The following is a 22,153-nucleotide window of genomic DNA, read 5'->3' as shown; positions in this document are numbered from 1 at the left end:
GCACTAGAAGGCAGAGTCTTAACCACTGGACCACTAGGGAAGTCCTCACAGCATGTACTGAGGATGGCCCGTGTCTCACTCTGCTGCTATCCAGGCTCTCATACGCCAGGCCCACAGCATCCTGGAGGGCTCTGCCCAGCATGGGGGCTGTGGCAGGCCTCAGGCTCTGAGTTCCACCAGCGGACAGGCAGCTGTTCTGCCCGCAGCTCCCCATTGTGTAGACCCAGAGGTTGAAGAGGGCTAAGAAACCAGCCCGGGAGGATCCCAGCCTAGGGAGTAGGGAGGGGCAGGAGACCCCAGGTCACTGATTGAAGACCTTGTTCACCAAGGATCCTCAGTGTCAGCACAATCCCAGGCATAGAAAGGGCAGAACCCTTTAAGGTTGTCTCCCTGCACAGGACCAGAAAGGAGTGGACGCAACCACGGGAGCTGCAGACATGCTTGTGCTCCTGTCTCATTCAGTTTATGTTTTCCAATTTCTCCATCTCTTCTTTTTTTTTGATGTTCTTTTTCAAACCCTTATCAAGGGTAGTAGAAAAACTTTTGTATACATATATACAAACAGTAAGGGCTTCCCAGGTGGCACTAGTGGGGACTTGAATACATTCTTGTATTCAAGTATTCTTGCCTGGAGAATTCCACGAACAGATAAGCCTGGCAGGCTACAATCTATAGGGTTGCAAAGAGTCAGACACAACGGAAGCACCTGGCATGCAAGTATATAAATACTATGTGTAATATATATATATATATGAGAAAACTTATGAACTTTTGCCTAAAATATTAATGGCATTTTGATTCTACTTATTTGACTTAGTATGAATAGAATGCTAGATTTCTAATTTAAAAAATAGATATGCAACAAGAACAAACATTTACTATATAACCCAGGGAACTATAGTCAATATCTTGTAATAACCTAATGGAAAATAGTCTGAAAATAATTTATGTGTATGCTGCTGCTGCTGCTACCAAGTCGCTTCAGTCATGTCTGACTCTGTGTGACCCCATAGACGGCAGCCCACCAGGCTCCCCGGTCCCTGGGATTCTCCAGGCAAGAACACTGGAGTGGGTTGCCATTTCCTTCTCCAATGCATGAAAGTGAAAAGTGAAAGTGAAATCGCTCAGTTGTGTCCGACTGTTAGCAACCCCATGGACTGCAGCCCACCAGGCTCCTCCTTCCATGGGATTTTCCAGACAAGAGTACTGGAGTGGGGTGCCATTGCCTTCTTCAATATATGTGTATATATATATCCAAATCACCTTGTTGGGTACCTGAAACATTGTAAGTTAACTATACTTCAATAAAATATATATATATATTAAGAAAAATATATATATTAAAAAAACACACAGACACAGGAGCTGTAGACATGCTGCCATAGGGCCAGGAAAGAACGCTTCAGGCCCATGTCAAGAACAGAGTGCTTAGGGGGACTTCCCTGGCAGTCCAGCAGCTAAGATGCCCGATCCCAATGCAGGGAGCCCAGGTTTGATTCCTGGTCTGGGAACTAGATCCTGCATGCCACTATTAGGATTAATTAATTAAGATCCCGAATGCCACAACTAAGGCCCGGTGCAGTCAAATAAATAATAATAATAATAAATTAATAAAGAATGGAGTGCTTTGTGAGGCTTGGGGGGGGGTCAGGTATCAGGACCCCTCAGAGAAGGATCCTCTCTAAACTCCTTACTTGCAAATGGAGAAAACTCAGGTGAGTAAAGGCTTCTGCCCCAGGTAGAACAGGTCTGCCCCCCAAAGGGGAGAGGATTCTGACTTGCAGCTCCCTCTGTGCCATCCTCACAGACTGGTTTACAGGAGCCAGACATGGCCCAGGCCTCCTGCTCTGTACATTGAAACACCTCCATCTCCACGTGGTCCTCACCATGCTGTGGGAACTCTGCAGATGAGGAAAGGTTAAATGCCCTAACCAGGGACCAAAGCCAGGCAGAGAATGAACATGGACTCCAGTCTGGGCCTCAAATACCTCTTCTGCCATTTTCTGGGTTATATTGCATTTGACTTTTTCTTGGGAGTCCCTCAGACAGCAAGGAGATGAAACCAATCAATTCTAAAGGAAATCAACATTGAATATTCATTAGAATGGAGAAGGCAATGGCACCCCACTCCAGTACTCTTGCCTGGAAAACCCCATGGACAGAGGAGCCTGGTGGGCTGCAGTCCATGGGGTCACTAAGAGTCGGACACGACTGAGCAACTTCACTTTCACTTTTCACTTTCATGCATTGGAGAAGGAAATGGCAACCCACTCCAGTGTTCTTGCCTGGAGAATCCCACAGATGCTAAAGATCCAATACTTTGGCCACCTGATTCGAAGAACTGAGTTATTGGAAGAGACCCTGATGCTGGGAAAGATTGAAGGCAGGAGGAGAAGAGGGCGACAGAGGGTGGGATGGTTGGATGGCATCATCAACTTAATGGTCATGAGTTTGAGCAAACTCTGGGAGATGGTGAAGAACAGGGAAACCTGGTGTGCTGCAGTCCACAGGGTCGCCGAGTTGGACACAACTTAGTGACTGAACAACAACGACTCTTGTCTTACCTGCAGATTAAAGGCCTTGGGAGGGTAAAGAGGAATTTCTTTATTCTGTCTTTCTTCTTTCTCTCCCTCTTTTTAAGACCGTATAAACTATTTAATAACAGATTCCTTCTCTTCCTTCATTTGCAGGACATCAAGGATTCTGGACATTGCAAGTTTCCCTTTAAGTTACACTGGGAACCTAGAGCAAGGCTGTATGGACCCCTGCTGGGGTAGCATAGAAAGGGGAATTTCATTTCTTGACTTCATTGGATTGGCTGTATTCAGTTAATCACTGGTGTGAATAACAGCATGGACGGGTGTAATTAGATGAACTGTGGTGGTTTGGTCGCTAAGTCATGTCTGACTCTTTTGCGACCCCATGGACTGTAGCCTGCCAGGCTCCTGTCCATGGGATTTCTCAGGCAAGAATACTGGAGTGGGTTGCCACTGCCTTCTCCAGGCGCTCTTCTGACCCAGGGATCAAAGCGGCATCTCCCGCATTGACAGGTGGATTCTTTACCACTGAGCCACCAGGGAAGACCCACCCCTTGCATTTTTAACCTAAGTATCTCGAAAGCTTCTGTTTGTTCTTCCTTCTCTTTGCTGGTTTCTGTTATTGGCTCAGTGCATGCATAGAACGATTCTGAGTACAGACATCTGAAAAGGGCAAAATAAAAACAGCCAATTGGTTGATAATAGAATGGGAGTCTCCGAGGACCCTGAGGGAGGGCGCTGGTCCTAAAACTGGCTGGAAAGATATGAGGGCAGAAGACCCCTTGAGACTGCACTTGTTCCCAGGCAATGGCACATGCTGGTTGGAGGAGGTAGGTGGAAACAGCTGGTCAAAGGTTCTGCTTGTGTTCTGTGTTGGCCAGTGCCCACCTGAGGGTCCTGTTTTCTGAAAAACTGGCAAGCTGGGTGCTCCCTGTGAAATATGAAGTGAGGGACCTCCCTGCAAGGGATTGCTTTAGGCTGGCCTGGGATGCCACATTCATTACCCCTGCTAACAGGGCTTATTTGAATCAGCCTTCTGCCACCTTCCTAAACACTATATGATTGTTCCTCTCTGTTTAGTCTCTTTCCGGCTGGTATTGATTGTTGCTTCTACTGGCAAACAGCACGCCATTATAAAAATAAACACCAGTGTTTATGTAGAGAGTGAAATGGATTTCTGTGTCTCCAGGGCCAGCAAAATCCTTGCTTCAAGACCCAGTGGTCAACCTGGTACTTGATCCTCTCGTCAGCACACCTCTGTGATTATTATAAGGATGTTTGTCTGTCTTTCTCCTCCCCCCACCCCCAACAGGAGTGGCAGCTGCGGCTGGTCTTCCCCCACACCCTGAGAGCTTGGCACTCAATTCATAGTTGCTGACTGACACTGAGGAGGGCTGGCCAGGAAGCAGTCATTTCAGGGTTAGGCCTGGCGCCGTGCCTCTCAGCTCGTTTCCACATGCAGCTGTCCCAGCTGGTCAGTCACCACAATCTAGGGTTAGGAGTTTGGTCCCGGAAGGGCAGACAATAACAATAACAACGACAACAACAATAACAATAACAGCTGCATAGTCAGAGAGCATTCAGAGAGTCGTCCTGTCCTGTCCCATGCCTAGGGCAGCTGTTCCCACAAGGTTAGTGACGTGGTGCTCTGTTAGCATTTCTTGCTTTTTATTTATTGATTTGGCTGCGTTAGTTCTTAGTTGTGGCTTGTGCACTCTTCCTTGCAGTTGCTTTGCGGGCTTAGGTGCCCTGTGGCATGTGAGATCTTAGTCCCTGGACCTGAGATCGAACCCACATTCCCTGCATTGGAAGGTGGACTCTTAACCAACTGGACCACCAGAGAAGTCCCTGTGTTATCATTCTTACCCCCATTTTACAGAAGAAGCAGCTGGGGCTTAGAGACATTCCAACTTGTCTTACTGAAGTCACACAAGCCTGCTCTTAAGATAACAGTCTAGATGGGCCCTGCTTTGTGCCTAGACACAATTTCTTCATCTGTAATACGGAAATATCTTAGGGTTGTTTGGGAGGATTAAAAAATATTCTGTATTAAAAATGTTTTTGGCTGAATTGGGTCTTCATTGCGGCACAGGGGCTTCTCTAGCAGGCAAATTCTTAGCCACTGGACTAACAGGGAAGTCCTTGCATGTGTTTGTTGGTTGCCTGTTTCCTATCCTAGACTGCCAGCTCCAGGGGGCAGGATCTTTGGCTCATCCACTGCTATATTGTTTGAGCCTGGAACAAGTGCCCAGCACCGGAGCGCTCAGTCTTTGTGTCCTAAAGGGAAATGAAAGACCATGCTCCTTCCATCTGCATTCCCTGCATCTGGTCCCCCAGACTTCCCCTCCACTGGCCCCAGAGATCTCTGGCCTGGTCCTGGGGGATCAACTTCTGGCCTCTGGGCAAGGTGGGCAAAAGCCCCAGGAGTGTAGAGGTCAGAACAACGTCTGTGGACGTGAAGACCTCCCTCAGGCCTCTGCTCTCCGGTTCTCCTTTTCTTTTCTTAAAGCAGGAAAAGCAATTTTCTGGCCCCGAGCACCACGTGGTGCTGCTTCGGAGGTTCTTACAGAGAAGAGTCACCGCCTCCGTTGCAGCTTTTTTGGGCAGGGGAACGAGCCCAGCAAGCGAGGCCAGGATAGGCTGCGGAAGCGGACAGTGCGATAGGCAGAGCAAAGCGGCGCGGAGGAGAGCAGGACCCGCCAAGAGGGCGGAAAAGCTTGCGATGAGGAGGGCGGGGCGGAGAGCCTCCCGCTGCTCCCGCGCTCTCACGCCACGCCACCTTAAATGCCGGACTTCCTTAAGGGAGGGCGCGAGCCGCGCGCCAGGGGCGGAGCCTCCCATGCAAATGAGAGGCGTGGGTCGCGGGGCGGGGCAGATGGGGCGCTGACCTGACGTCAGGCCCGCGGCCGGGACAGTTGGCTCGGCGGCGGCGGAGCGGCAGGAGTGGCGGCGCGAGCGGGGCTGCGCGGCGGAGCGCGGGGAGCGGCGGCGGCGGCCGAGCCGGAGCAACATGGCGCCGGTGGGCGGGGGCGGGCGCCCCGGCAGTGGCCCGGCCCGAGGGCGCCTCCTCCTGGCGGCGCTGGTGCTGCTGGTGCCGCTGTGGGCGCCGGGGGTCCGCGGCCAGGGCAACCCCCAGCGGAGCGCGATCCTGGGCATGAGGCTGACGAGCTGCAACAAATCGTGTGGGATAAACACGGATGGCATCATCTACGTGTCCGAGGGCAGCACGGTGAACCTGAGGCTGTACGGCCAGGGGCTGGATTCCTTCTCTAGCAACCTGATCTCCTTCACTGAGGTGGACAACGCCGAGACCTTCCACAACTCCACTGACTGCCTCGAGCTCACCAAGGACCTGGTCGTCCAGAAGCTGGTCAACGTGAGCCGCGGGGACACGTCGGGGATGCTGGTGGTGCTCACTAAGTTCCTCCGGAGGAGTGAGAACATGAAACTGTATGCGCTGTGCACCCGGGCGGGCGTGGACGGGCCCTGGCAGAGGTGGACGGACAAGGATTCGCTGCTCCTCATGGTGGAGGAGCCTGGGAGGCTCCTGCCCCTCTGGCTGCACATCCTCATCATTATGGTGCTGCTGGGGCTGTCGGGCATATTTTCCGGCCTCAATCTGGGGCTGATGGCCCTGGACCCCATGGAACTGCGCATCGTGCAGAACTGTGGCACTCAGAAGGAGCGGCGGTATGCCCGCAAGATCGAGCCCATCCGTCGCAAGGGCAACTACTTGCTCTGCTCCCTGCTGCTGGGGAACGTGCTGGTCAACACCTCCCTCACCATCCTTCTAGACAACCTCATCGGGTCCGGCCTCGTGGCCGTGGCCTCCTCCACCATTGGCATTGTCATCTTCGGGGAGATCGTGCCTCAGGCCCTGTGCTCCCGACACGGGCTGGCCGTGGGTGCCAACACGATCATCCTCACCAAATTCTTTATGCTGATCACCTTCCCCCTCAGTTACCCCATCAGCAAGCTCCTGGACTTCGTCCTGGGTCAGGAGATCCGCACCGTTTACAATCGGGAGAAGCTGATGGAGATGTTGAAGGTGACGGAGCCCTACAACGACCTTGTGAAAGAGGAGCTGAACATGATCCAGGGGGCCTTGGAACTGCGGACCAAGACGGTGGAGGATATCATGACCCAGCTGCAGGACTGCTTCATGATCCGCAGCGATGCCATCCTGGACTTCAACACCATGTCGGAGATCATGGAGAGCGGCTACACCCGCATCCCCGTGTTTGAAGATGAGCAGTCCAACATCGTCGATATCCTCTACGTCAAGGACTTGGCCTTCGTGGATCCCGATGACTGCACCCCGCTCAAGACCATCACCCGTTTCTACAACCACCCAGTGCACTTTGTCTTCCACGACACCAAGCTGGATGCCATGCTGGAGGAGTTCAAGAAGGGTGAGGCCCCAGGATGTGGCTCCCGCATCCCTCTATGCGGTACCTCGAGTATCCTGACCTGTCTTGTGTCTGCTGATCTTAGCATTCCATTCGTGTGACTCTGTTCATTTGCCCAGCACTCCCGATGCCTCGGCAGAGATGGGCACTCAGACCAGCAGAAATAGCTCTTAAGCATCTGCCAGGAAGTGTGCTTTGTGCCCCAGGTGGATCCAAGCAGGGCAAGACATACTTGCCTGCGTGGGAGCAGGATGGAGTGAGGCTAATGCCTTCAAGGAGGCCAGCACCGGGGCAGGGAGATTAGGGTGTGGTACTGGAGCCAGCAGGTCCTATTGTGGTCGGGTGGGGAAGGGGCTGGGGAACCCGGAAAACCTTCACAGCGGAGGGAACATTTGGGGGAAATCCTTGAAAGCTGGGGAGACTTGGTCCTTGAGGCAGAGGGAACCCCTTGAGCAGAGAAGCTGAGTTGGGGAGCAGACGATGTGCTTCTGGTTCAGCAGGTAGTTCCCTTCCTGTGGGTACAGGCTCTGCTGATCAGTGGTCAGTAGGGGAGAGACCGAGTCACCCATGGCCTTGGGAAGAACCTGAAAGTCAGGGCAGTCAGTCTGCTGGGCTCTCGGAGCTCTGGAAGGTTTTGGAGCCAAGCGAGAACGGTGTCACTGGAGCGCCTGGCCCACGGAAGCCAAGTTGGGAGGGCACTCATTGGCTCCCTGCAGAGAGCAATGCCAAGTAACGCTTTTGACTGTTCAGCAGAAGCGAGCAGATTAAGCTTTGGTTATTCTGTCTTTCCCAGGCACCCCACATAAGCTTCCCTCCTGTGGTCTGCTGGGTATCTTCAGTCGGCCTGGTGTTTTTTTTCTCACACGTGCTCTTGGTTGTTAGACACTTGGAGGGTTTACTCGGCAGCCTCAGCGCTCAGAGCACACACCCCTTTCCTTACTTCTAGCAAAACTTTCCTCCTGCCTCTGCCACTCCGAGTGACACTAAACAAGCCAATTATGGAGCAAAACCCTCCTCGGCCAAAGGCGGAGAGGAGACCGAAAGGGGAGCTCTTTATAAAGGAATGAGGGAGGTCACCTAAACCCCAGAGCTCTGTTTCACTCCCCAAGACCTCAGCCCGTTGTTGCTCAGTTCTGGAGAGCCTCAACTGGCTGGATCAGTGGGTGACAGAGTAGGATAGGGAGGAGCTGGCCTGGCAGGATGCTGGGGTTAGAGCCAGGGTGGGGACTGGGTACCTTCCCTTTTTCAGTTTGACAGACTGAATCTCAGCATCAGAGCTGAGGAGAGAACTCCAGTTACATAAGCTTGAGTGGGAGACAGCCTGTAAAGTGGTCTGCAGAGGGGCTGGTGGTAATGGCACAGCCCCGGGGGAGCTTCAGTGTGGGCAGACCCAGGAATGTTTCCCCCAGGGATCAAGTCCAAACAGAAGAGCAGGGGGAACTTGAGCTCCACCCCCACCCTGCAGCCTCTAGGCCTGGAGGACTTTTCCTATGTTGCTTGGTCAGGAGCAGGGTTGGGACTCACCAGGGCGGCTTCCTCCTTCACCACCTCTGTGGTCTCTGGGACTTGCTGGTGACACACCCGACAAGCACGTTTGCATCGTCCAGCCCGGATCTGGATCCAGCCCGTATGGACTGGCATGGTCAGGCTTCCCAGCCCCTGACCAGCAGGGTGGGAGCTTCCTGACTCCCGGCAGGGCCATCTTTGGGCTCATCTTTTTTTTCTTTTAAATACCACCACTTCCTGAAGCTGGGAAAACAGAGCTAGCATCTCTGAGGGCAGAGCTGTGTTGAGTGGGGCTCTGCAGACACACACTTTAGTCCCCTGGACCCTCCTCCTTATCAAGCCTGTAGCCTGAGGCTGATGCCTGGGGGGGCTGCTGGTAGTTCTGTGGGCGCGCAGGCACAGTTTGCTCCCTGCATTGTGAGGCCCTGGGCATTACACCATCACTTCTTGGTTCCTAGTTTTAACTCGTGGCTGTGCTGGGCTCCCCAGAGTGTGATCTCTCCCACATCTTCTCCTTGGGCATCTGCGTTTTCAGTCTGAGGCCCTCTTGGACATGGCAATGCTCAGTGTACACCTGCAACTTACTGCCTTTTCTTTACAAATCTGGTATTTAGAAGGCTTCTCATTTTTTAAAATATTTATGTATTTGGTTGTTCTGGGTCTCAGTTGCGGCACATGGGATCTTTCTAGTTTTGGCCTGTGAAATCTTGAATAGCAGCATGTGGGGATCTAGTTCCCTGCCAAGGGATCGAACCCAGGTCCCTGCATTGGGAACGTGAAGTCTTAGCCCCTGAACTGCCAGGGAGGTTCCAGGCTTCTTTTGTTGTTGTTGTTAAGAAAAACCAATGAGCCAGGTTAACACAGCCAGCATTGTCAGCAGCACAGATATTTGAGCCGGGGTCCCTGCCTGGTCGAGCCAAGAGGCTTTTCCGTGTTCTGGGGGACCTTTCGTCACCTCCAGGTTGGATGAGGGCCCTGAGTCCCTCCAGAGTCTTTCCGCTGTGGCTGTGACCCTCTTTTAAGGTCATACCCACCAGCATTGTGAGTTCCTTGAGGGTGGGCATTGTGCCGTGCTAGCACTTTCTCCACTCATTTGCCTGGCGAAGACACGAAGAGTAAACGTTTGTTAAACAATGAGTGAGCAACTAGTGAGTGGCTCTGCCACTAGCCAGGCCAGCCTTGCTGGCCCTGAGGACACTCCCAGCCTGGAGCCTTTGCCCTGGCTGCTCCTGCAGGCGGAATGTTCTCCCCCAGACTCTGTGGCTCACTCTCCCCTCCCTGTGTCTGCTTCATCTTCTCAATGAGGCCTTCCTGTCACCCTTATTTAAAACTGCAACCCCTGGTCCCTCCTTGACCTTCCTGATCTAACCTGACCCACCCTGTGCTCATTTTTCTTTTTCTCCTATCACTTTCTAACAACTGTGTGATTTATGAGTTTACATTTTTATTGTCTGACTCTTCCCACTGTACCAAAGGGCAGGGTTTAAGTTTTATTCACCCATATATCCCTACCCATAAAATAGTTCTCATTGTTTAGTTCCCTCAGTTGCGTCAGACTCTTGCAACTCCACGGACTGTAGCCCACCAGGCTCCTCTGTCCATGGGATTTCCCAGGCAGGAATATTGGAGTGGGTTGCCATTTCCTCCTCCAGGGGATCTTCCCAACTCAGGGATTGGGTCCCCTGCATTACAGGCAGATTGTTTATCACTGAGCCACCAGGGAAGCTCTAAAATGGTTCTTGGTACATAGTAAGACTTTGATTAAAAAGTCACTGAAGGGAAAAAAAAAAGTCACTGAAGGAACAAATGACCTGTCAGATTTGAGAATTACCCCCATTCCAGAAGTGTTAGAATTTTGAGGAGCTGATAAGGGATAAAGACAAATGGGTGTGCGGTGCTGTTATCCAGGGACTTGACCATTTCCAGCTCCACCAGGAAAGCCAGGAGGAGCTCCTGCAGAGACACATGTGTTAGAGGTTCAGGTCACGGCCTGAGAAGCAGAGTTTGGGGTCCTGGTTCCCCTTCCCTGTGCCTCAGTTTCTCAGTGAATAAGAGGTCTTTGAGCATCAGGAGCTGACGTGACTTCACTCACCAGCAAGAATCATGAATATGCTCTGCACACTTAGAGACAGGCGCAGAGAGTCATTGCAAGCCTGCGGCTCTGAGCTTTGCCTTGAAACTAAAGCAAGGAGGTACCAGCTTCCTGGGCTTCCCAGGTGGCTCAGCAGTAAAGAATACACCTGCCAGTTCAAGAGACATAGGAGACACAGGCTCGATTCCTGGGTAGGGAAGATCCTCTGAAGGAGGAAAAGGCAGTATCCCTGCTCCAGTGTTCTTGTTCTTACTGGGAAAATCCCATGGACAGAGGAGCCTGTAGTCCATGGAGTCATGAAGAGCTGAACTCGGCTGAGTGACTGCATGCCCACCTGACTGCTTCCTAGTTGCTTCTGCCTCCAACAGAAGGCAGCTGTTGCCATGTGTTTTCTGAGCCCTGTACAGTGTGTGAGACCTGATGCCCGCTGCTGTGGGCCCTGGGAGCAAGGCCTGCCAGCTGGTGGGGGCTGTCAGGCCACTGGGAGGCTCCTGCTGTTGGAACTTTGGTCCTGCTTCTACTTGAACCTCCCCTAGACTGTTGGCAGTACCGGGTGTTGTGGCTGAGTTTGGCCACAGCTGGAAATCTGAAAACAAAGCCTCCCTGGGCGACTCTTGGCTGGCCATGTCTTTCCTTCACCACCGATGCCTCCAAAGACCCTGGAAGCACAGGAATGAATGAACTCTCCACTAGAGGGTTTGGAAGCCCCGCCCCTGATTCAAACCCACCCTCCAGCCTCTGCTCTGCCCCTCCCTCCGGTTCATCCCTCCCCCTGCCAGACACTGAGCTCTTCTTTAGTCGTCTTATCTTCCCCCACCCACTTTATAACCACCTGGCCCCCAGTAAAGATTTAAACTCTGGGTTGGTCACTGACTCCTGAGGTAACCTTAGACCTATTACTGCTCCTTACAGATAGTGGGTTATATATTGGAGGGAAAAAGCTAGAAATGATTTCGTTAAAAACTCCTCCTGTCTTTCCTATGCCACATCACATTCTTCCCCAGCAGCTTAATTTTATTCCTGAAACAACTTCATAAAAGCCGGAAAGAACACTGCATAATTTTTGCTTTTGGTTCCTACCATCTGGCACACCTTAAAAGTATCTTGTTTCCCTCCGCCTGCTTGTTCTTCCATTTGCTCAACAAACATCTAATTTTTGGAATCCTGTGTGTCAGATGGTGTGCTGGCTGTTGGGAGTCAGAGGACTAACACAGCCCTGTTCACAGAAGTCGCGGTCTACTAGGGAGACAGACGTGTAAACAAAACTTAGGTAGCTGCTGTGGGGCTCCCAGGAAGGCCTAGGCTTCCAGAAACTTCTGAAGTTAGAAGGATGGGACCCAGTGATTATGTCAGAGATGTCGAAGTCTGACTGGGAAGTATTTGTGAACATGTGAGGTTTTTGCCTGGGATTCAGGTTGAAGATGTTGTCATTTAAGGGAAGCGGGTGGAGGAGGGAGCAGAGCCAGTGTGGCGAGGGTGAGGGGAGGGGCGGCAGTGGGTCAGTGAGCGTCCATCCCCGCCTGGGCTTCCTGTTCATGTGCAGATGGGGCGCAAACAGAACTCAGTGGGGCGGTCCTAGCATGTGCTTGCTGGTCCTAGACCACCCTGAGCAGCACGAGGGCAAAGTCCACCCGGGTAGGTGTGCAGGTCAGGTCCCACGTGGGCTTGGGAGTGAGGCCCGAGTGGGGCTGAAAGGTTTGGGAGTCAGCTGAGAGCGAGCAGCGTGTGTGAGGCATGGAGGGGCCTGGCTGAAGCGAGCCCAGGTGTGGGATGGGATAGTCGTCAGGAGGAGCTGGGAGAGGGCAGCCTCCAGAGTGGAGATCAGAGGCAGTCCCACACCTGGACGATGCCACCTAGAAACAGTCTTGATCCAAGCTGGTGATCTGATCTCCAGAAGCCTCTCCGGGGGCCGGTGTATCTGAGCGAGTGAGGGAGATGCCAGCGGGCAGCTGAAAAGATGCTGGCCAGGCTGCCGCCTGCTTCTCTTCACTGTGAGGCTTGTGGGCACCTCTTCCCCTCGCTGGCATTGTGCAGCCCATGGACAGCTACCACAGAGGTGCTGGGGCTGAGAGCACTTTGAGCCATCTTCTGTTTACAGACCTCTTCCTATAGCTCTTGTGTGTGTCCTGGAAGGTGCTGCCTTATAGCCAGGCCCTAGTAAGAGCTGCTTAGAGCTGAGCTTGTCAAAAGTCTTGTGTTCCTAATTCAAAAGACCAGCTCCAGAGTTTTCCTTGACCACTCTGGTCAGGACAGGGGGTATCGGACAGTGCCCAGACATCAAACCCCAAGCCGCAGACCTGTGTCCACAGAAGCGGGGAAGAGGCAGGAGACTCCCAGGAAGTGAGGGTTGTCAGTAGAAGTCTGACGTTTCAGTTGGCTTTCAAAGCAGAGTAGACACGGCTCTTTTCACGTGCTGCAAGCACTTGGATGAGGTCACGGGGTGGGAAATGAGCTTCTCAGCTCTGGGTGCCATCCTTGGAGAAAGCTGCTTCTGTGTGTTGTGACTGCCTCTCAGGCCTTCCCAGAGGGGCGGGGAGGTTCCCGCATTGAGTGCCCATCCCCCAGGTAGTGCTGTCTTGCTGATGAGCCAGGAACTGAACAGCTGGGACGTCCTTGAGGGAAAGGAATGGTGCCTTGTGACGTTTTCCTTGTCTCCTCGATGGAAGGCACTGCAAGCCTGTTTATCAGACACTCTCTAACAGGGGAGTGTGCCCGGAATGGAAGGATGGACCGGGCCCTTCTGTCACTGACTTAGTGACTGATTCTGGCAGAGCCCCTGGTTACTACAGCCGCTCCCTGTGGGAACGGACAGCTTGTCTTGTCCCCTCATCACACCTGAGCATCCAGGACGGACATCTGGTTGTACAAAGCTTCGTGGCTACAGCACAGACTCCTGGCTCATTTCATGGACTGGATTCTAGACTCCGTAGTCTATTCCGGTTCCATTGATTATGTGATGTTCCATTTCTTTTCACTGATGTTAATTGAAGAGACAATTATTATCAGAACCTTTGAAAACACACAGAAATCAAACCAAAATATCTGTAAGCCTGTGATCTTGTAGATAGAAAGAACCACTTTTGATATTTTGATCTATTGTGATAAATTTTTAAGAAACTAAAATATTTTTTTTAATGATTGTTGACTTTTTTTTGGGATGTAGGCCATTTTAAAGTCTTTATTTGTAACAATATTGCTTCTGTTTCATATTTTGGTTTTTTTGGCCTCGATGCACGCAGAATCTTAGCTCCCCCGAGAGGGATTGAACCTGTACCCCCTGCATTGGAAGCTGAAGTCTTAGCCACTGGACCACCAGGGAAGTCCCTTAAATGTTTTTTTCTTCTAAGTTTAAAAAGTCTTATGACAAAACAACAGGGTCAAACCCATTTTCATTTTTACTGTCATGCTCTCTCCATTGAGCTTCCCACGTGGCACAGTGGTAAAGAATCTGTCTGCAATGCAAGAGACCTGGGTTCGATCCCTGGGGAGGGAAGATCCCCTGGAGAAGGGAATGGCAACCCTCTCCATTATTCTTGTCTGGAGAATTCCACAGACAGAGGGGCCTGGCGGGCCACAGTCCATGGGGTTGCGGAGACGGACATGACTGAGTGACTAACTCTACTCTCTCACTAGCTGTCCTTATGTGTTTTCACATTGAAATCACTGTTTGTGTACACAGTTTGCTGCTCTGCTCTTTGGACCAGAGTTTAGATCCCTTCTTCAGATTTCTCCTTTGATAAGAAATGAAATCCCTTTCTATCCCTGGGTTTCTTAGGAGGAGCGTCTAGGAGGATTCCCAAAGGCTGAGGGCTGGACTGTGCCCTGTGGCTGACAGGGGAGCCCAGAGGGCTGGGGTGTGCAGCCTCCAGCCTGTTGTGTTGGGGGTTAAAGCTGCGCTTGCTGGAGCGGTCCCCAGAGCTTACAGCCAGAGGCGCTCCCCTGCTGCAGGGCTCATTTACTGTGAGCTGGGCAGGGTGCACTGGGCAGGGTGCTCGAAAGACTGGTTTCCCCGGGCTCTCCGGAACCCTGGCCTCTGGCCAGCAGGCAGCCAGAAGCCTGGGTTGGAAGGTCTCCCCCTCCTCCACATTGCCACCGCCCCGGGCAGGCTCACTCACACACCCAGACACATCCACACCCCCACACACTTACAGTCCCCCACACGCCCATACCCACACACTCAACGACCCCCACAGCCACAGCCACACACTCACACACACAACTCCCGCCCACCCCCTGTACACCCAGACACATCCACACCCCCACACACTTACAGTCCCCCACACGCCCATACCCACACACTCAACAACCTCCCACAGCCACAGCCACACACTCACACACACAACACCATACCCACACCCACTGCACACCCAGACACATCCACACCCCCACACACTTACAGTCCCCCACACGCCCATACCCACACACTCAACAACCCCCACAGCCACAGCCACACACTCACACACACAACACCATACCCACACCCACTGCACACCCAGACACATCCACACCCCCACACACTTACAGTCCCCCACACGCCCATACCCACACACTCAACAACCCCCACAGCCACAGCCACATACTCACACACACAACACCATACCCACACCCACTGCACACCCAGACACATCCACACCCCCACACACTTACAGTCCCCCACACGCCCATACCCACACACTCAACAACCCCCACAGCCACAGCCACACACTCACACACACAACACCATACCCACACCCACTGCACACCCAGACACATCCACACCCCCACACACTTACAGTCCCCCACACGCCCATACCCACACACTCAACAACCCCCACAGCCACAGCCACACACTCACACACACAACACCATACCCACACCCACTGCACACCCAGACACATCCACACCCCCACACACTTACAGTCCCCCACACGCCCATACCCACACACTCAACAACCTCCCACAGCCACACACTCACATAACCCCACAGCCACAGCCACACACTCACACACAACCCCATACCCACACCCGCACACACACACAACTCCCACCCACCCACTCCACACACATACACAACCCTACAGCCATACCTGCACACACACAGCCCTCTACCCACACCTGCACACACACACACAACCCCATACCCACACCTGCACACACACACACAACCCCATACCCACACCTACACACTCACACATACAACCCCATACCCGCACCCGCACACTCACACACACAACCCCATATCCATACCTACACACTCAACACACAACCCCACACCCGCATGCACACACACAACCCCATACCCACACCCGCACACTCACACACACAACCCCATTCCCACACCTGCACACTCACACACACAACCCCATACCCACACCTACACACTCAAACACACAACCCCATACCCACACCTGCACACTCACACACACAACCCCATACCCACACACGCACACAATCCCATACCCACACCCGCACACTCACACACACAACTCCTGCCCACCCACTGCACACCCAGACACATCCACACCCCCACACACTTAACAGTCCCCCACACGTCCATACCCATACACTCAACAACCAGCCACACACACACACACACACACAGCCCCATACCCACACTGACACACACACAACCACACACACACATACACACAACTCCCACCCACCCACTCCACACACTTACACACGCAACCCTACAGCCACACCTGCACACACATACAGCCCCATACCCACACCGACACACTCACACACACAGCCGCATACCCACACCCACACACTCACACACAGCCCCATACCCACACTCACACACACAGCCCCATACCCACACCTGCACACTCACACACACAACCCCATACCCACACCTGCACACTCACACACACAACCCCATACCCACACACACAACCCCATACCAATACCCACACACTCACACACACAACCCCATACCCACACTCACACACACAACCCCATACCCACACTCACACAACCCCATACCCACACCTGCACACTCACACACACAACCCCATACCCACACACACAACCCCATACCAATACCCACACACTCACACACACAACCCCATACCCACACTCACACACACAACCCCATACCCACACTCACACACACAACCCCATACCCACACCGGCACAGTCACACGCACAGCCCCATACCCACACCCGCACACTCACACAACCCCAAAGCTACACCCTCACACACACACACAGCCCCATACCCACACCCGCACACTCACAGAACTCCTGCCCACCCACTGCACACCCCACACACGTCCATATACACGCGCACATCCCCCTATCCAGCCACACACACCCCACACAGGCAGGCTCACTTACACAAAGGGACATGCTTTTACACGGGCAGACAGGCATACTCATTTCTCCCCTCCAGGCAGGTGATCCCCTCCCTCTCTCTCTCTCTCACACACACACACACTCACACACACACACACACACGCAGGCCTGTGCACATATGCAAAGTCCCTTGGAGTCCTGCTTTAATGTACAGCCGTCTCTCATCAGACTTTCCCAAGAGGGAGTTTAAAGAGGGGCAAAAGCTTATGTAGTGGAGTTTATTTTGTTAAAGGCTCAAAACAGTGACTGGCTTGCGGGCTATGTGGTGGCTGGTGACTCGGTCACCCACATTAATGACAGCATCTAGCCAGAGGCTGTGGGGAGGACGGAATGAGGTGAGGCACGCACGGGGCTTAGCTCAGGGCCCGACACCGTGTCGTCATGCAGGGTCAGCTGTCTTAAACATTACTGTTATTACTGTCCGAAAGATGCCCCCATTTGGGCCATGGTGGTTCTCACGTACCAGCTTGGCTGGCAGCTGCCCCACCGTCTGGGCGTGGTGCCTTTCTTGGAATTATGAAGACATTGAGGTCAAAAAGAGTCTGCTATATAATTACAGGCTCTTTTTAATTCTTTTTAATTTAAGGTGGCATCTTATCTGGACCCTAGCGGGTATGTTAAGGGTAACAGAAGCCAGAGCTTAAGGAAAAGAAAAGTCCAGAACGGTAACTTAAAACTGAGGAAATGCTCCTCATTTACTTATAATTTTTTTTCCTGCAAATTCCTGCCACCATCCCGATCGCCAGCGCCTTCACTGCAGGAGCACAGAGTGGGGGTCGCTGCCCTGGGGGGATGGCCTGGGAAGCAGTGTGGCTGCGCCCTGCGTGGGTTCTCTCATCTCAGGACCTGCCAGTTGCCGGTCCTCCTTGGTTCCCCGGCTAGGGAGGCGAGAGGCTGTGACAGAGAAGCAGGAGCAAGAGGGGGACCCACGGTCTGGAAGAGGGTGGAGCAGGGATCATGAAGAAGGAAGTGCCTTCATGAATGGTTAGCCTTTGTTGAATCCTGGGTTAACCCTCCAAGCGCTGTAGACGGGGAGCCGAGGCTCAGAGAGGACAAAAATCTTTCTTTCTCAGCCACGTGACAGCTAAGTGGCCGCCCCAGACTGCTCCCCTCCCCGGGGCCAAGCCCTCAACTGCTGTTCTGTGTCACTTAGTGAGATTGTAGATTCTGAAAATGAGACCAGAAGATTGGGATATCCCAATAACCCCAGGCTAAAAAATGTACTATCTGTTCTACATTAAAAAAAGAAAAGTTATTTAACCGGTCAGGTATGTGGGTGGTAGTATATCACTGTGATTTTCTTTTCTTTGTGATTTTAATGTAGAGTTTCTTAGTGACTATTGTTGATCACATTTTCAGCTGCTTATCATCCATTTTGGTGATTAATGCTTTTGATTCTGTGTTAAAGATTCTTTGGGGCTTCCCAGGTTGTACAGTAGTGAAGAATCCACCAGCCAAAGCAGGAGACTCAGAGGTTCAATTCCTGGGTCGGGAAGATCCCCTGGAGGTGGAAACGGCAACCCACTCCAGTATTCTTGCCTGGGAAATCCCATGGACAGAGGAGCCTGGCGGGCTACAATCCATGAGGTCACAAAGAGTCAGACACGACTGAGCATGCACACACAAATGCATTAAGATTCTTTGCCCGTATGAAAACCAGGAGGAATCCTGTGTTATATTTGGGAAGCTGTATTGTTTACCTTAGAGAGCTATAATCCTTCTGGAATTTGTTTTTTATGTGTTACAGGTTAAAAAAATTTTTTTTTTTTTTTTTGTTCCTATGGATGTCCAACTACTCCAGCAGAACTCATTGAAAAGACTCGTTCCTCCACTGAACGTGCTCTATGTGGGGGTCTGTCTCTGGATCCTCTTCCATTGGCCTGTTTATTTTTTACTTTTTCCAGTACTGCGTTGCCACAATTGCAGTAGTTTTATAGTGAACTATAGTTTTATAGTGAACTTTGGTTAATGTTAAACACTGTGTTCTTTGTTGTTCTTCAAGATTTAACCTCTTGCTTGGGAACTGTATGGAATTGCGTTGATTTCCTGTGTAGCTCAGTCAGTATCTGCCCAAAATACAGGAGACCTGGGTTTGATCCCTGGGTTGGGAAGATTCTCTTGGAGGTGGAAATGGCAACCCACTCCAGTATTCTCGCCTGGAGAATCCCGTGGACAGAGGACCCTGGCAGACTGCAGTCTGTGGGATCGAAAGAATCAGACTTAGCACTATCTTTTTTTTTTTTTTAATACATAACTTGGAAACTTAACATCTTTATAGTAAAGAATCTTCCAGTCTCCAAACATGGTTACCGCTGTATTAGTATATGCTCTCTCTCTCTGTTTTTTCAAATCTATACTTAACATTTTATTTATTTGGCTGCACCAGATCTTATTTGCAGCATGTGGGATCAAGTTCCCTGACCAGAGATGGAACCCAGGTGCCTTGCGTTGGGAGCTCAGAGTCTTAGCCACTGTAATACCAGGGAAGTTCCTAATTTGTACTCTCTTAATTTCTTTCAATGATAATAGTCATTTTCTGTGTAGAAGTCTCACGCTTTTCTTAGATTTATTGCTAGATATTTGGTGATTAAAAAAAATTCTTTTTCCAAATGTTTGTTTCAGATTGTTCCAACCAGGGTGTTCTGCAGTCCAGCTCAGGTGCTAGCCACTTGGAGTTGGTAGCCTCAGTGCCCTCAGAGGGCTCAGTCCTGCACAGACTGCCCTCACCTCAGATGCCAGCCTCAAGCGGGTTTCCCTACACCTGTGTGCGTCTGGCCAACTGGCTATAAGTTCGGGGTTCTCATGAGCCCCCCTCAGGTTTGAGAATTTGCTAGAATGGCTCACAGGATTCAGAAGAGTGCTCCACTCAGGACTGCAGCTTTATTTTAAGGGCTGTACCTAGGATGGGGTCTGTCTGAGGGACAGAGTGTTCCGGGCCTTCTCCCCCTGAGCCAGGGTGTGTCACGCTCCTGGTCCATCAGTGGTTTCACCAACCAGGATGCTCCCCTGAGTTTTGAGATCTAGAGTTTTCATCGTCAGAACTTCCTTAGCATGACTGGTGCAGTCATCAGGCTTCCCTGGAGGCAGGGCCTTGTGTAGCTTCTTGTATTTAACTGGTGACCATCTCCAGTCTCCCTCTAGGGTCCCGCCTAGAGTCACCTTATTAACATCACGGAGACACTGCTGTCACTCAGCAAGTCCAAGCGTTTTCCAAACTCTTTGACAGGAAGCAGGATCAGAGACCAGGTATATTCTTTTTATTAAACACACACACACACACACACACACACACATATATATATATATTTGGCTGGACTGTGTGGCATGTGGGATCTTAGTTCCCTCATCAGGAATTAAACCTGAGCCTTCTTTGGTGGAAGTGGAGGTTCTTAACTCCTGGACCACCAGGGAAATCTCAGATATATTCTTTATTACATTACACAAGTATAGTGAAATATAGTTAATTTTTGTATAGTGACTCTGAATTTATTGACCTTACCAAGTTGACTATTCTAATAGTTTATTTTAGATTCTTTTGGCTTTTCTACACATGTTGCCTATGAATAATGACAACACTACTGATCAACTTTAAGCATTTTATATCTTGTTCTTGCCTTATTTCACTGGTTAGGACCTTTGGGATTATGTTGACCTGGTGACAGCGGGCATCCTTGTTTAAATATCTATTGAGATGATTGAATGATAAATCTCCTTTTTTCTGAATTATACTGATTGATTTTTGAGTGTTAATCCTTAAACATTTGTTGCATAACTGGAATAAACCTAACAGTCAGGATGTATTCTTTTTACACATCACTGGATTTGCCAGTACCTTTTTTAGAATTTTGGTATCTACATTCATGAGGGAGATAGGTCTCTAATTATTTCTTCTGCCATTAAAAAAAAAAAAAAACAATTGAGAAAGATATTAGTATAGGGTGTCCCTGTTAGGTTTTTGTTTGTTGTGATAGGAAAAATAATTGCTTAATTATTACATCTTTTCCCTTCTTTCAAAATATCCCAATTTAGGCAAGCAAATTTGAACATAGTAAGTAATATTCTCACCCTCTCCTTCCGCCTCACCTGCTTCTCCTTCTGACAACAAGCCTCTTACATCACAGCAAATGTTGCTGCAGGTCTTTTTTTCTTTTTTCCCCCATTTTTTAGTTTTTTTCTCCTTCAGGTTTATGATATCAAGGTCTTGAGTTATTTTAATAGTTTACAAATTATTTGGGAACATGTGTGACTATCAGGAACCAACTGGGATTCACCAAGGGACCCCCCCCCCCTTTTTTGCGTGTGAAAGGGGTAGGATTACTAGGTTAGTTCAGGAGAAAACCAGCCCTCAGTTCAGTTCAGTTCAGTCGCTCAGTTGTGTCCGACTCTTTGCAACCCCATGAATCGCAGCACGCCAGGCCTCCCTGTTCATCACCAACTCCCGGAGTTCACCCAGACTCACGTCCATCCATCCAGCCATCTCATCCTCTGTCGTCCCCTTCTCCTCCTGCCCCCAATTCCTCCCAGCATCAGAGTCTTTTCCAATGAGTCAGCTCTTCGCATGAGGTGGCCAAAGTATTGGAGTTTCAGCTTTAGACTTAAGGTATCTTGATGTCAGCATTTAAGAGGATTTCCTGTTATGTCTTCACGGCTAACACGAGACATGTGGGCCATGGATGCCCCATTTAATTTTTTTAAATTTATTTTTAATGGGAGGATAATTGCTTTACAATGTTGTGTCGGTTTCTGCCTCGCAACAAGGTGAGTCGTCCATACGGCGCATGTATACCCTCTCCCTGTTTGGCCTCCGTCCCACCCACCCCGGAGCCCACCCTCTGGGTCATCACAGAGCGCTGAGTAAGTACATCAGCTTCCCGCTAGCTCTCTTACACATGGTAACATATATATTTCAGTGCTTCTTTCTTAACTCGTCTCACTCTCTCCTCCCCTCACTGTGTCCGCAAGACTGTTCTCTACGTCTGCATCTCTATTCCTGGACGGTGGTCCAGTTTTTAGATTGATTTGCTTGTAGATTATCAGCTGGTTGCACAAACAGGTCCGAAGAGTGGATGCCTCTCAAGGCAGTAAGTACGCTGTGAGTCTGTGAGCCGTCTTGCGAGGAGTGAAGGGGAAGGGGCGCCTCCTGGGGTGGGGGCCTCTGGGGTGGGAGGCCAGGCAGCCAGGAGCTGGGGTTCTAGGGGGAAAGGCCAGAGGGGCTGCTGAGACCAGAGGACTGGGCGAGAGAGAATCAGTTTGCTGGAAGTGTCTGAAGT

At 51.1% G+C, this 22,153-nt stretch overlaps 1 protein-coding gene across 1 annotated transcript in view; it reads left to right on the top strand.

Moving 5' to 3' along the window:
- Positions 1 to 5,547: 5,547 nt before the first annotated feature.
- Positions 5,548 to 22,153, top strand: part of CNNM4 (cyclin and CBS domain divalent metal cation transport mediator 4) — a 36,843-nt gene continuing 20,237 nt past the window's right edge. The window contains exon 1 of the mRNA XM_068971703.1: positions 5,548 to 6,949. Coding sequence (XP_068827804.1) covers positions 5,548 to 6,949 — 1,402 coding nt within the window. The remainder of the gene's footprint in view (positions 6,950 to 22,153) is intronic.

This window comes from Capricornis sumatraensis, chromosome 1 (genome assembly GCF_032405125.1).
Source record: "Capricornis sumatraensis isolate serow.1 chromosome 1, serow.2, whole genome shotgun sequence".
NCBI lineage: Eukaryota > Metazoa > Chordata > Mammalia > Artiodactyla > Bovidae > Capricornis > Capricornis sumatraensis.
The sequence above is the reverse complement of the archived record's forward strand: the minus strand, read 5'-3'. Positions and strand labels throughout refer to the sequence as shown.